The sequence below is a fragment of the Alosa pseudoharengus genome, unplaced genomic scaffold (genome assembly GCF_046254945.1).
Source record: "Alosa pseudoharengus isolate Yale_2024_CS ecotype anadromous, Long Island Sound unplaced genomic scaffold, YU_APseudo_1.1 YU_APseudo_1.1_scf_19, whole genome shotgun sequence".
Classification (NCBI taxonomy): Eukaryota; Metazoa; Chordata; class Actinopteri; order Clupeiformes; family Clupeidae; genus Alosa; species Alosa pseudoharengus.
Window position 1 is genome coordinate 32,295,835 of NW_027468657.1, and position 14,654 is coordinate 32,310,488.

Genomic DNA, 14,654 nt, shown 5'->3' on the forward strand with positions numbered 1-14,654 from the left:
AAGCACTTACCACTGGTTCCCTTACTATGTACTCTATCCCTTAGGCCTATCTGTATCAAGAGTCTCACTTGCATGCTGAAGGTCATTACATCTTAATAGTTTGGAGTTGCTGAGCTCTTCAAGTAACAACTTTACAAACAAATGATCTGATACATACTGAATGTTAGTTTGTAGTCACACTGAAATTCCAGAAAATCCAGAATAAATCTAGAAATTGCCTCATCTCTAAGAAACAGAGAAGGAAGCTTGGCAGAAAGGACAATAGCTTGCATTATTCATGTCTGCTCTGAAGTATCACATTTCCTCTTTGCAATACATTTTCAGACTACTTATCCTCAATGGTTAATGGGGTAGGACTGAGACCCCTACTAATGCAAAAGCGTACTTCTTGATCTTGACTATTGCTAACGCAGAACAGATTAAGAATGAGAGATATTTGTGCAATATTCTCTGAAGCTTTCATCAGGTTCACCAGGCTTGCATAGATATAGCTCCCCTGCAGAAGTCAGAGATTGTTGTCATGGATTGTACGATCCTGGAGACAATAGTTTTCTACTGGTGTTTGCCAAGTGTGCACTGAGATGGTGCTCCTCCACTTAGATCTAAAGACCTTATTTGGATTAGGCAGAAATAGAACTGGTCTTACTGCCACAGGGTTAATTCTTGGGCTGCTGGTTTACAAGTTCATGCCCCTGGCTCCCTATTATATAATTGCAGTTGCAGGAGGGTAGTTCCCCAGTGTTGGCAAAACACTGTACTCTGATGCAATTAATCTAATGGGCTTAATCATCTTAATGCATTGCAGTATCAAAGGAAAAGCCCTAGCACTTGCAATGTTTGTCTTTGGTGTTTCCTTCTGCTGATCATGAGGGATAGGTGGCACAGATGCCATTGCATAATTGTCTTAATATGTAAAGATTATGTAAAACTGCAAGCAGTTATCTGCAAAGTGTCTTGAAAAGGTCCTTTAAAGTCCTTTTGTTACAGTATCTCCACTCTCCAGTATCACAGCCTATACAGCTCACTACATTTTTAAAGGTTTCTCAGTAGTGTTTGTGCATAAATGCATGAGGATCAAATTGTTTTCTGTGGTTTCAGTTTCAAGTCCAGGCTATTAACCCACACACACACACACACACACACACACACATGCTGATTTTGGCTGGCCACTCCCTCCTCCACAATACACCCCCCCCCCCCCCCCCCCCCCCCACTGAATGGGCTTAGGCATGGATAAGGTGACCAGTTCCTCTCTCAGTAAACTTAACTCTAGGCTAGCAGCACGTGGAGCTGACCAAAATCCTTAAACAGCCATGAGCGCATGCAGGCTCATCAGTGTGAGTGCGGCCGGACAGCCTGGAGGTATGTCCCTGGACTGAGCAGCACTGCTGATGGGAAGAGACAGGCTGGATGGTCACTGGAGCCTGGAAAAGTTCCACTGCGTAGCAGAATATTACTGATGCTCCACTAGGTTTGAGTGAGCGGGAAGAGGGAGCGTGGGGTGGAGGAGGAGGCGGGAGAGCGTATAGCCAGAGAAATGGGAGTATGTTGAGTCTGCTGTAGAGCTTTGCGCAGCGATAATGGGATTGGAATGGCAAGAGCAAATCCTGATGGATGAAAGTGAGAGCCAAGTGATCCATGGCAGCTCTGGAATATGCTGTTGGACTGGTATGTATTTTAATGGCTGAACAAGTTATCATTTATGGGATAAAATAGGCGAGTAGATTTATAGTGGCTATCTGCCTGAGTTTGGTGTGTTGTTGTTGAACTGTTGTTATGGCATGTGTGATCTCTGTGATCTCTTTGAAGAAAGGATTTAGCTAGTTGGCTTTTCATTTTATTCTGAAGTTGGTGGATATGATTCATGGAACACATGAGATGGTCATCTGACTGTTTCATTTTCTATATTTTTAGAATATCTCAAGTCTATTATTCTGACAACAGACAGACAGTTTTGGCCAGCACTATAAATGTTTTCATGTAAACATATTTTCCAGTTCAGTCCAGTATCGGAAATAGCAGGTTTATTTCCTCAGAAAGCAGGATGTTTGGAATTTAATACGGACGTATACGTCCTGCCCTCACATAAATTCATAGCTGTATAGGTATTTTTGTAGTTTTTTGAATACTGTTGAACAGGCGAGCTCTTGTTTCTTTACTTCTCAGCACTGGCCTGAGCCTTCTGACTGACGTGACTAAGCACAGTCTGTTCCCAAGGAAACCTTTCATTCTGTCAGGACTGTGAAATGGATTGTTACTGAGCCTTTCTAGATAAGTCCACAGTACATGCCTTAGACAAATGTGTGAGGCATTTCTGAATCTTCCAGACTAGAGACAGACTAAGTGACTTGGAAAATGTAGTGAAAATAGAAAAGGATGGGATTTTAGTCATGAAATCTGAGCCATACTTGCAAATGACCATTTAAAAACAATTTTGTACAGGCTCACCATTAATCTCTTAATATCTCTTCGATGAAATCAATTTATTTAATCCCTAACAACCATACTGCTGTAAAAAGCCACAGCCTCATGTGAAACCTGTTGTGTTCAGCCCTTTGAGATGTTTACCTGTGTTCAGGTGTAGTTAGACATGCAAGGGGACAGAGCCATATCCACTCATACACAAACTGTCCTACCCAAGTCCCTGTTGATACATCTTTCAACCATCCCACAGAGCATGCTGAGACTCCACATTATAGATTTAGTATAAATAGATTCATGGGTTAGGGAAACAAAACATGACAACTTCCACTGGAAAAGATGTCTGCTGATAAGTTGTTGTATGTAAATGTTTGAATATTTCATATGTATTTGGCTTTACAATATTTATTCTTACAGTGACCCTGCCAGTAGTAAAGTATTAAGTGCAGGGGAGTTTCCCAAGATGTTCCCAAGCTGTATTTTGCTGATTCTTTCATACTATCCCTTGTAAGATGACTGACACTGCTGTCACAAAATTGCATTCCTGCAGTTATCTCTGTGAACACAGTTTGATTCAAAGGGACACTGGTATGGGCTTTACAGCCCTTAACAATGCAATATATCATTACACTTTTATTTTCAGTGACATTCTCCTCATATTCCTCCAGGCTGTATGTATAGTGTATACAGTAGGCCTACACCCAGTGGTAGTGCACAGTCTTGGCTCTGCTAATGGGAAATGCACAAAGTGGCCTGGACTGACCCATACACTACCAGTGTTTCCCATACATTGACTTATTTGTGGCGGCCCACCACAATATCAACATTGACCACCACACAATGATTTTCCAGGTTGTACTAAATTGTGCTTAAAGCTGGTTAACATCATAACCACGCTGCGCTAATGTGTTAAAAAATGTTTCAAGTTCAAGTTAATTCTGCAAACCTACCACCACAAATAGAATTTAATTCTGTGGGAAACACTGACTACACAAGCCAACTAACTTGTTACAAGAGCAAGGATTGGATTAATGTAATTTGACTGTCTAATAACTACTATCAACACTCTCTCTCTAGAATTGGGAAATGCACCTTATAATCTGTAAGTCCGCACTCCACAGTTGAATCACTATTGGTTTACTGAGCTGATAATGTTGCTACTGTCCATTCAGAACTTCAAGACCAGTACATTCACATGTTGAACTGAAACTGGAGCATACCCATATGCGAGACTTCCCGATATGGAGCAGGACATATTCATGGTGTGACAGATTTATTTGTCGACTGCCTGACACACCCAAGAGAATGTGTCCTGCTGTTCTGAACAAGCCCATGCATGTCCATTGGTTCTCATGATGCGTAGTCACTAGTCACATCCATGAGATTAGACAGTGGGGACCTTAAGTCAGCCCAACAACTCACGGTTCCAATTGCTAATATGTTTGTCCACTCCCTATCAGTGGGATGTAGACTTGGTGGCGCATGTCGTCATCAAGTCTGGCCAATCTAGTCGTAGTTTCAACGCAGTGTCAATGACTGACTATATGACTAGACTAGACTATGTTTTGTTGGACTTTGATACCTAATGATTACTGGAGGTTAGTAGTATTCAGTTGGACTACAGGCCTTTGATCTGAAAGGCAGTGTACACTGTCCCATCTTAGTCCTAGAGCAGTGCTTGTCTTGCCTAAAGTGAACCTGATGTCGTCATTTCCACTATATTTGATGTCCTCCATGTAACATTGATCTGGTGTTGGACACCACAATAGAGTGAATAAATGTTTTGTTTTGGGGATATTTTTTTCAGTTTCAATTAGTGATGCATCATAGATAATTGTCTTGTTATACATCAGGTATCAATCGCTATATTGTCATGGCATCATTTTTGTGGGCAATGCATCATGATGGTATCATGTCGTGGGTTAGCCTGTGATTGCCACTCCGGTTCCTACTGTGAGTAGACTAATGTATTATAATGAATTTTGGTGTAAAAGGTGAAGTAATTATAACTGTCAAATCAGTAAATGCTGCGATTTCTCTGTAATGTATGATGGATCGTCCATATATTTCACCTTTTCGCTAAGTTGGCTGAAATTGCTAAACTAATCAGTGTTTTTTTTGTTTTGTTTGTTTGTTTTTGTTTTTAGGTTAACTACACGTATATCTTTTGAGACTTTGTTTTAATAACACAGTTACCCTGACGCCTGGTTGACATTGCCAGACCTGAACTGGTCATATAACTAAGCCAGCAGGGTGAAATACAATGGGTTGTTTGGCTCAGCACATGGGAGCTTTGTACGAAGTGTTGGAGTGCGTTCATTGACTTTCCCAGCTTGGCCTCTGGTTATGACCCTGAGTGGTCATGTGTCCAGACCACACTACGTTCATCTCCGCCTTTAGTTCCCTCCTCTCAATGGACTTGGACAGTAGTAGAATTAGGAATGCACTCATTTTTCCAGCAGATTCAATGACTTTTGGATATACTCATTATGCCTGCTTTTTTTTTTTTTTTTAAAAGAGTGATCACATATTTTTTTTATCTTGTCTTGCCAAACCATGTCTAATCAGTGGTAGGAGTATGGAATGTAATTTCATTCAGTTGGACAACAAGACCGTATATTTGCTGTACTGCTTCTTTCCCATTGGCGTCTTTATTCTGTGTTACGCTGTTCCCTTCAACCTCTTCATGTTTAATGAAGCCTTACCTAAGGACATTAACAATTCAACAGGAGATCATGGTGAACCTATGACATCAATTGATAAAATGAGACCATTATCTGTTGCGTGTTTGATTTCATCCTACAAACTGTCTTTGTGTTTTAAAGTGTCGTTTTTAATCTTAAGTGCAAAGCTCCACATTACATTTCATTTATTGCATTTCAAGTTTTTCTGGATTAACTGGAATGTGCTTTTGTTTTATTTTTTCTTTAAAAAATCTTTAGATAACCACTAATTTTGTTATCTTTTTGTGTGTGTTTCTCTTTTAAAGGTGTGTAAACAACTTGTTTGAAAGAGGTGGTGATCCTTAATTAACTGGAGAAAGCTGTTCATATTCTGCAGAAAGAAAAATACACTGGGGTCTATTATAGAGCATATATAAACAGGAGAAACAGAAGCTGCAAGATGGATTCTGTGGTAGAAATCTGTTCAAACACCAAAATGGCGCATGTTCCATACAAGACCTTGTGTTTCTCACTGGCAGATGAACAGAATGGCAATGACTTGCCAAGTCCAGTCTCTGCCAGGAGCATCAGCAGCCTTAGCAACAGAAGTGTGGAAAGTCCACCTGACATTGAGATGTTCGAGTGTCTGAGTGATGGCAATTCAGTGGAGGGTTACCCCTCGTGCTCCTTCTTAAAGAGCTCTCCAAGCACCACAGGGTTGATTATCACAGAACTCCATAATGATACGCACGATGATCATGCAAGGTACTGTATAGATGGCAGTGTTGATGGAAGTAGCAGGGCCTCAAGCCCACTCCTGTCCTCTGCCGGGCAAAGCGTCTCGGAGAGTTCCTCTGAGCCACCCTGCCGTAGCTTCAGCGATGGCTCCATGGACAGGGTCCTGCGCAGCAACAGCTTCTGCCTGCAGGACTCAGACCAGGCCCTCAGCATCTCCTATCTTGCGGAGTCGGCAGGATCCCCAGCGACGCCCTCTGACCTGGGCGTACCCTCTCTCCGGGAGCTGGGGGTCACCCCAAAAGAGCAAATGAAGCACCTGCACCTGGGAGATGTCCCCTTTAGCCCGCATAATCAAACCTATTTCCTGGATGAATGTACAGGGCAACCTGCTCCCAGTGTGGCAGCAAGGGCTAGAGGAAGTCCACTAGCTGTGCCCACTTCAAAGTTGGATTTTGCCACCCCAGGGTCCTGTAGGACTGGTCACTCTGCTCTGAAGCTGTGGCACAGTAATACTCAGGGATCCGGTCGGCTCATGACTGCAGCAAACAGCACTTTTATGGTGCCTGCCTCTGAGGAGAGTGACCCCAGCAATGTGCAGACGTCCACTCCAGTGCAGTCCCTAAGCAACAAGACATTCTGCCTACCAACCCTCAACGAGTCACCCTTCACAAAAGAACCAGGAGACCAGGGAAGCTCAAAAGCTGACGGGATGAAAGAACAGCCAGGGTCTGGCCCCACACCAACAGGGGTGGCTACTAAGACGGCTACTGTGGCACCCAAGGTCAAAAAGTTCACCAAGCCTGATTTTAGTGCTGTGAAGTCAAAGATCTTCTCAAAGCAGGCAAGCACACAAAAATCATCAAATCTGCCAGTTGTGCAAGCTTCTCCATTTTGTTCCTCTAAGCGTAAGGAGGAGCAGGTTCAGAAACCAGCTCGCCCGACACGGAATAAACCCTCTGCTACGTCGGTCGCTGTGTCCAGTCCCTCTGCTACACCTAAAAAGATTGCTTTAAGTAGGGGAGAGGCGCCACCTTCAGACAAACAAGAGAAGCCCCCTGCAAGTCACAATAAGCTTATGTTCCCCAAGGCTCGGCCGCGTCTGTGGTCTGACAGTTCCTCTGTGCCCAAAACAAAGGCTGACACTCAGCACCAGAGGGGGAAAACGGCCCCTCCCAGTTTCATAGCTAAGGTCTACAAAGCTGTCACTCAGTCCAAGGCTGTTCCTCAGAGACAGCAGTTGAAGTCCATACAGGGACATCAGAATGGCTCCACATCTTCTCAAGAGGATGCACTCAGCAAAAGAGCCCCAGAGTCCCGGCTGGAGCGGACAAAGATAAGCCCAAAAGTAAGTTGATACAGTATGAATTTGTTCAGTCTCTGCATTTAGATATTGTAATTGGAGCAGAAGATGTTCTCTCCATACTGTCCCATTGTGCTCTGTAGTGGCACATACAGTAACTACTGCCCATTTGTCTGTAGTTTTGTTGTTTCCAATTATATTTATTATTATTTTGTTAATCAACCAGTTGTTCTGTCCTGTAATAAGTTTGCAATGCATTTCAAAATCTTTTCACATGTACAACAGAAGCATTGTTTTAACATACACATTGTTTAATGAAACCAAATGCATTTTTGTAAAAGCATTGGTTATCCAGTATTTCTTTGAGAACAGAGTTTCTTCAAGGGCTGACCTTGTGCCTGTATACGTCTCCCTGGCAAATGCACTCCATGGGCATCACATGTTAATAGACGGCAGAAAAGAGGAAAGGCAGGGCAAAAACACTCGGCCAGGCCTGCTGGAATCCCCTGGGAGTGTAGATACAATAGCAGCCTGGCTCTGCGCTCTGCGCTGCACGCTGCACAGCTCCTCGGAGTTGCTTCAGCCAGCACTATGGTGCAGCTCGGGACCAGGGAGTTTGGGGTTCACACTTGGGATTGTGTCAGTGATGGTCAGCTCCTCTTGCAGACGGTGAGCAGCAAGCCAGCGGGGTCAGTGACCGGGTCAGCAGTGAGACCCGGAGCAGGCTTGGAGGAGAAGAAGGGCCGGTTTGGAGTGCAGTTGTCTCCCTGCCGGGAGCGAGCTGCTCCAGGCTCTCCGGCCGCCGGAGGGAGCGGCTCTCGGCAGCCACCCATTATGGCCAGGCTGAGGCTGGGCAGCACCCGGGGGTTCAGTCCTAACAAAGACAGCCAGGCTCCAGGTAAGTCTGGCACACACAAGATCCATTTTCTCACTATTATAATTGCTTACGGGTGATTTTGGTTCGGTTCAATTCGGTTCTTCCATTTGAACATTTGTGTACGTATTTATCTTTTTGTGTACAATGTGCTTTTGACATGGTGATTTGTTCCAGTAAAGTTATCAAAATATAGCCAGCCATTAGGGTTATACAATTTGGACTCTTACAGATTATTCAGTCAAGATACCCCAAAAATGGAAATAAATAATTCATTGATGTTATAAATAAGAGAAGATATTTATCAATTTTGGTGAACTCTTCAGGCACATCCGAGTTTCAAGAAACTTAGAGCAGTCTTTTGAATTAAATGTTTGATTTATCATGTTATGTGTTTTTCATGGAATGCATTTTGAAACATTACATGCAGTACCTTTTTTTGCCATGGGGGGAATATCATAGATTAAGACATACATGTACATGGGGTTCCCAGACAAGATGATTTCTTATCAGTGTGGTGGTGGTGCTGAACCTGTAGTTAATTGCACATGCAACTGGTGCTCTACATCATCATGGGCCATTTATAGATGGAGGCTCTGTTGAGCGCCATAGAGGAAGCAGGTGCTGTAGGGAGGAGGCCAGCTCCTCTGAGGCCACATCAAAGGATGTGATTGAAAAAGCAGACTGAGGAAAGGGAGGGTCAAGAAGGTTCCAGCCGTGTACAACATGGAGGATGTTTACAGGACACGGTGATGAAGGGCTATTCAGAAGTGTAGGGTCACCTTCAGGAACCTAATCAACTCGCATTGAGACTGGCCTCTAGGCATCATTACAATAAAACGCTATACTACAGCTGTAAATATATTAAGTAGGTATTGGAAATGCAGCATTTCATCAGACATCAATAAATGATTGACTGCTGTAATAGTGCTGTATGTTACCCGTTCTTTTCATAGGTCATTCCAAAAGTGTTCTGAACAACGTGTCCACTGGTGTAGGATCGTCACGGCCTCAGGATGCAGTCAGTGGGGTAAAGAACAGCCCAAAGAGAGCCCTTCCCCCAGTGACCCCCTCCAGAATACCTACGCAGCCCCAAGGAGTAATCAAGAACATCAGTGGATCCTCTCACTCCAGTGGCCACAACTCACAAGGTCAGACACTCGCGCTGTTGCAGCTAAACTGCTTCAGATCCTTTATTTAAACATTCTGCTGAGTGGGTGTGTGTCTCTGTGTCTGTGTCTGTTTTTATACGCAGACACATATACACAAACACATCCAGCTGGATCCACTGGGGTATCCTCTTGCTATACCAAGGCATTGCTTATTATTGCATGGACATTATGGTTGTTGCTTTGAAAAAGTGTGTGTGTGTGTGTGTGTGTGCGCGCTCTACTGTATCGTTCCAGTTCTTTTGTATTCTTGTTTGAGAACGGGGTGGTGTGTTTCCTCTCCATGTGCACATAAACACTGACTCATAGCAACTCATAACCACTACTCCCTGGGGACCCCTGTGAGTGTGTGTGTGTGTGTGTGTGTGTGTTGGCAGTCTAGACTGTGACTTGGGATTGGGTTTCTGGATGCCAGAAAGTCATAGGTTCAATTCCAGGGGTTGCCACCATTTTCCTCTTGAGCAAAACACCTAAACCCTAGTTCATCTAGTGGGAAAGTGCCTGTAATTGGTACTCTGCAAGTGCCTCTGGATAAGAGCATCAGCTAAATAGTAAATTGCATAAATGGTAAATAATAATTGCATAAAAGGCTTACATTCTGTATTATTGTTTGTCAGTTTGGGTTGGAATATTGTGGAAATTTAAATGGAATGAAAATACTGTTGATGAAATTAGATTTTAAAAAATGCATTTGATCTCTCTATGCTGTTGTGGGCAGAAGAAAATGCTGTGTATTGAACCTACCTTTGGTTACTGATGCTACATACTGACCTACATTTTGAATACCATCCAGTTGTGTCTTTCTCTTCCCAATGTGACCCATTTAATCTGGGGAGTTAAAACCACTGCTGCTGACATTTACAAAATACTAGAAAACATGTTAGGGTTATTCTGTCAAGTGATATTTGGAAATGCCATTGTATTTTTTTTAGATATAATTAATGAGGAGTAGAAATGTAATGACTTTTGAATACACTTTTTTTTTACGGTGGATTTACTGAAGCTTGATGGCAAGGGATTTATCAGTCATAATGGCATTGAGGGTGATTTTGGCATGGTCTGAAGAGCACCAGGTCAGAGTAAATTATCATTTCTGCGAGTCTGGCATTCTACTGTAGAATGAGTGGGAACCCCCCCCCCCACCCCCCCATTGGACAAAGAATCCTTTTCTTTGAGCATCTCCCATCACCTCTGCCTTCCCATTGGCTGAGGAGCATGCTTGTCTCTGGACCAGGGATCCCCTATGCACAGATGTCTGGGAGGCAGGGTTTGTTCCACCCCACTTCACTCACGGGGAAGGAGCCGCTGAATGGCTGCAACATGTGAATGGACTCATAACAAAGAAAAAACAAGCTTGCCGTTCTCCTGTACCCCCCTCATGGTCATTTGGTGAGCCGCCACTCACTGAGACACCATGGCTGCACACAGGAGCCTCTGGAGCTGCACGTCGACCTCAACCTCGATCTGGACCGAGTTGGCCATACCTGCCATCTCCCCCAACACCACGCTGGACCTGCGCGGCGCCGGGACTCCACACTGTGATCTCACGCTCTTGACTTGCCTCCTCATTGGATCCTATCGCTTCTGTATCATCCCTTTGTTAGCCGCCTTCCATGCCAAGCCTAAGTCACAGCAATGGGGAAGTAAGTGAGGGAGTTATTTGTGTGCGTCTGCCCACAATCACCTTCCGTGTCAATCAGGTTTAATTAGAACCTTAGCCCTCTGTCTTGCATGTTTTGAATTGTAAGCCTATTTCATTCTTCAATGGCACAGCAGTCCAATGGTGTGTTTCAGTGTATTGCGTTATTGTCTTGGTAGCATGGCAACAGCATGAAAGGCGCCAGGGAAGAAAGGCCGTGTTTGTTCCCATAGAGAGAGCCTTTCAGTTTGAAATGATCTTCATTCATGTGGGTACAGATATGATGTTTGGTCACCCCTCCAGACAGGCCAGATCTGCACTGAAGCACATGGCATCAACAACAGTCTTCCAGAAAATCGCCTAGTGCAGATAAAAGGCATTTTAATAATGCAATGCTTTTGTCTCCCACTGTGCAGGCTATGGAGAATCCCAGTGTAACAGTGGTGGAAGGGCTGCCTCATCCAAAGCCTCAGGACTCCGACCCAGACTCCAGACACCAGCTAAGAGCGCCACAAGAACAGGCATGGCTACCCAATACCCAACACTCCCCCCCTCTCTCACACACACACACACACACACACACACACACACACACACACACACACACACACACACACGCACAAACACAAACAAACAAACGAATGATGGTCACACACACACACACACACACACACACACACACAAACAAACAAACGATGGTGTCATACACACACACACACACACACACACACACACACACACACACACACACACACAGACACAACGCAGCTTTTGTTTCTTGTATACATCTAGTCCCCTGCTTGCTACCACTTGCCCTAATCTCTATTTTAAACACCATGTACATGGTTTGTTACAGTGAACCCTCTAGTACTGTGTACTGTTGTGTCTTTATCTGACTCCTAACAAAGATGTGTCAGAGCAGGTCAGTGGGAGTCTGTGTTGAGATGAGATGAGTGTATCTGACAGCCTCTGTCCTCCCTGACAGCAGTTTACAGGAGCGCCGCCTCATCCAATCCAACCGCCATCAAGCCCGTCTCCAGCACCTCCAAAAAGCTCCCTCCGACACGGCTGGCCCGGGCAAACACCATTCAACCAGGTATGCTGGAAGTAAGGTTTTTGCAAGTGTGTTTTATTTATTTATTTATTTATTTATTTATTTATTTATTTATTTATTTATTTTTAGTTATTGTTCCAAATATTTACCGGGCGTAGTGGATGGTTATTCATTTCTGTAGTTCATTATGATCCAGACCCAGAAGTCTAAAATGTCTGTCTATGTTTCCTCACCTCGTCCTCTGTATCTGAATGATTGCTGGCTCTCCACAGTGACATGTGGCTGGCCGTTTGCACCATGTGCTCTTTTAGAGATGCCAATTCTGTAGTCTAGGAGCTGGCCACCACAGCCAGATCTATTTCCATTTCAAAGGTAATCAAAAGCACAGAACATGCTTCTAGAAAGGTTATAGTTTAAAAATGGAGATTTTATTTTGTTCTTTGCATCCTGTTTGTGTCTTTGTTCTACCACTTTTTTGTTGTAGCACTCACCCTCTTCAGTCAATCTAAATATAAAATGGGTGACAAATGCAGACAGTGACTCAGTTTTATTTTGTCAGCCTCTATCATTGTTGCAGAGCTGAAATCATTGCACTGTCTGAAAATTGTTTTGTCTGAAAATACAAACTCCTCTTTAACTGTAATTGGAAAGCTTGCTTTGGTAGGTGATGAATTTCTATTTGATCCTCCCGAGCGCTACTGAGAAGCCATCTGTTGGTTTGTTTGTCTTTTCCATCGAGCAATCCCCCACCCCCCCACCCCACCCTCGCCCTCATGATGCAGTTTGTTTTGTAATAATGATTAACTGTGCTGACATTTTAGGCCATTCGTTTTTCTTGAAGTGAGGTCAACCAGATTCTTCAGCCATTTGATATCAGAATTATTTTTTTGATGGTATAATTACAAACAAAATGTCCAAATTCAGAATACATGGAAGAGGAGAAACTCATTCCATAATGGTGAAATCAGAACTGAATGAGGCTTTTTTTATTGTCGGGGTAAAGAATGCACAGCTTGAGCATTTATCTTGCATTTACATCCTTGTTGGTTCTCCAGAATAGGACTTGGACATGTGCCCGCAGTGTTGGTTCTCCAGAATAGGACTTGGACATGTGCCCACAGTGTTGGTTCTCCAGAATAGGACTTGGACATGTGCCCACAGTGTGCAGGCACCGCTGTCCTCTCCTCTCCGTCAGCATTCTTTCCACATGTGCTCCCTGTAAACATAATTGGACCACAAACAGAATTATGAGCCCCAGGAGGGGGCACTTTGTCCGGCGGCCGGCCGTAGCTGGTGGTGGGAGTGTGAGACGCCTTGGAAGGTGGTGGTTGCCTGGCGCTGGACAATTTGGGTAGCGGCTTGGCTGACCGCAAAGGATCTCTCATGCAGCTGAGTGGACGGCTCATGCGCATGTTGTGGTCAGCGGTTTAAGCGTCTGAACGTATATCATTGCTAGTTGCCAGTTTCTTTAGCCGTCATTGTAGAGATCTGCTGTGGATTGATCATATGTTTGTCTCTAGTAGCTACATTATGTGGGTATCTAGAAATGCTCACAGTATTGAATTGAATTATTTATATTTTGCAATGCTCTGTGGGAGGCCTGGATATTTTGGTCCACTCATTCTATAATGTTTGTAATGCGTCCATTTAATATTATATTCCATTTTTGGACTCTGACTTGTTTATTCAAAATGCTTTGATATCAGTCATATTTCCCTTCACAGTCAAAATGGTCTAATGGTCTTGTAAACAATCAAAATGTAAAATTCCCTTCTAATGCAATCCAATGAGACAGGGGGACGTTTGTTCTTATGGTGAGGATCTGTGTGTGCCGCTACAGTGCACAGGCTGTTTCAGAGTAAATAATCATCAGCCTTGCCACCAGCCATGCTCCGCCTCACAACACCTTTCTTCTCCACTCTTTGTGTGAATGAGTGAGAGAGAACAAGTGTGTGAGAGCAGGAGAAGGAGGATACAAGAGGGAGGGTTTGTGAGGGAGGGAGGGAGAGAGAGAGAGGGTGTGAGTGAGGGGAGAGAGAGTGTGAGTGAGAGAGAGAAAGAGAGAGTGTATGTGTGAGTGAGGGAGGGAGAGAGAGTGAGTGAGAGGAGAGAAAGAGAGTGTGAGAGAGAGAGAGAGAAAGAGAGAGAGAGAGAGAAAGAGAGACAGTGTGTGTGAGTGAGATTGTCAAAACACAATCCACTCTCCCGCTCTTCACACTCCTCCCACTGCGCCCTCCCTCTTCCTCCATTTCCTCCAGCAGCATCCCTTCCTATGCTCCAGCAGCACAGCCCAGCCCACTGTACGAGGAGAGGGGCCGTGTTGGGATGCTGCTGCAGCGTTGTGTAGGGAGACCGAGGGATAAAAGCACCGCCTCAGCCACTGGATTAAGCTCTCATCCATTAGCACATCTGTCAGGGGGGGGAACGTTTCTGCCCAACTCTCTCTCTTCCTCCTCCTCCTCCTCCTGGAGCCCCTGGCCCCGGCCCCCCCTCCCCCTGACCTCTGCGCTGCTGAGCTGACTTGGGGGCAAGTGAGGTGGGGAGAGTGTTTCTGCGTCTCTCAGAGGGCAGACATTGCTACCGCCTCTGTGGAGAGAACACTACTATTCTTTCTGCTGAGGAGGACCATATATTATCTTCTTTCCCTGACTGTTTTTATTGCAGTGCAGCCACGGCGTTGTTGACTGAAGAGATTGCAGTAAGGTGATTGAATAAGGCGAGGGCACCTGCTGACTGGGGGATTATGATGCACTGAACTCCCACCTGTAGTTGGCCTTCTGCAGAGCTGCTTTCGAT

General features: G+C 44.4%; 1 protein-coding gene across 1 annotated transcript; it reads left to right on the top strand.

Annotated features, from left to right (window-relative positions):
- Positions 1–1,544: 1,544 nt before the first annotated feature.
- LOC143132960 (uncharacterized) lies at positions 1,545–14,221 on the top strand. The gene is made up of 7 exons (XM_076292788.1): positions 1,545–1,668; positions 5,411–7,167; positions 7,789–8,020; positions 8,953–9,147; positions 11,221–11,325; positions 11,790–11,911; positions 14,117–14,221. The coding sequence occupies exons 2-7, from the start codon at positions 5,545–5,547 to the stop codon at positions 14,219–14,221; spliced, it is 2,382 nt and encodes a 793-aa protein (XP_076148903.1). The 5' UTR covers positions 1,545–1,668; positions 5,411–5,544.
- The last annotated feature ends 433 nt before the right edge of the window (positions 14,222–14,654 follow it).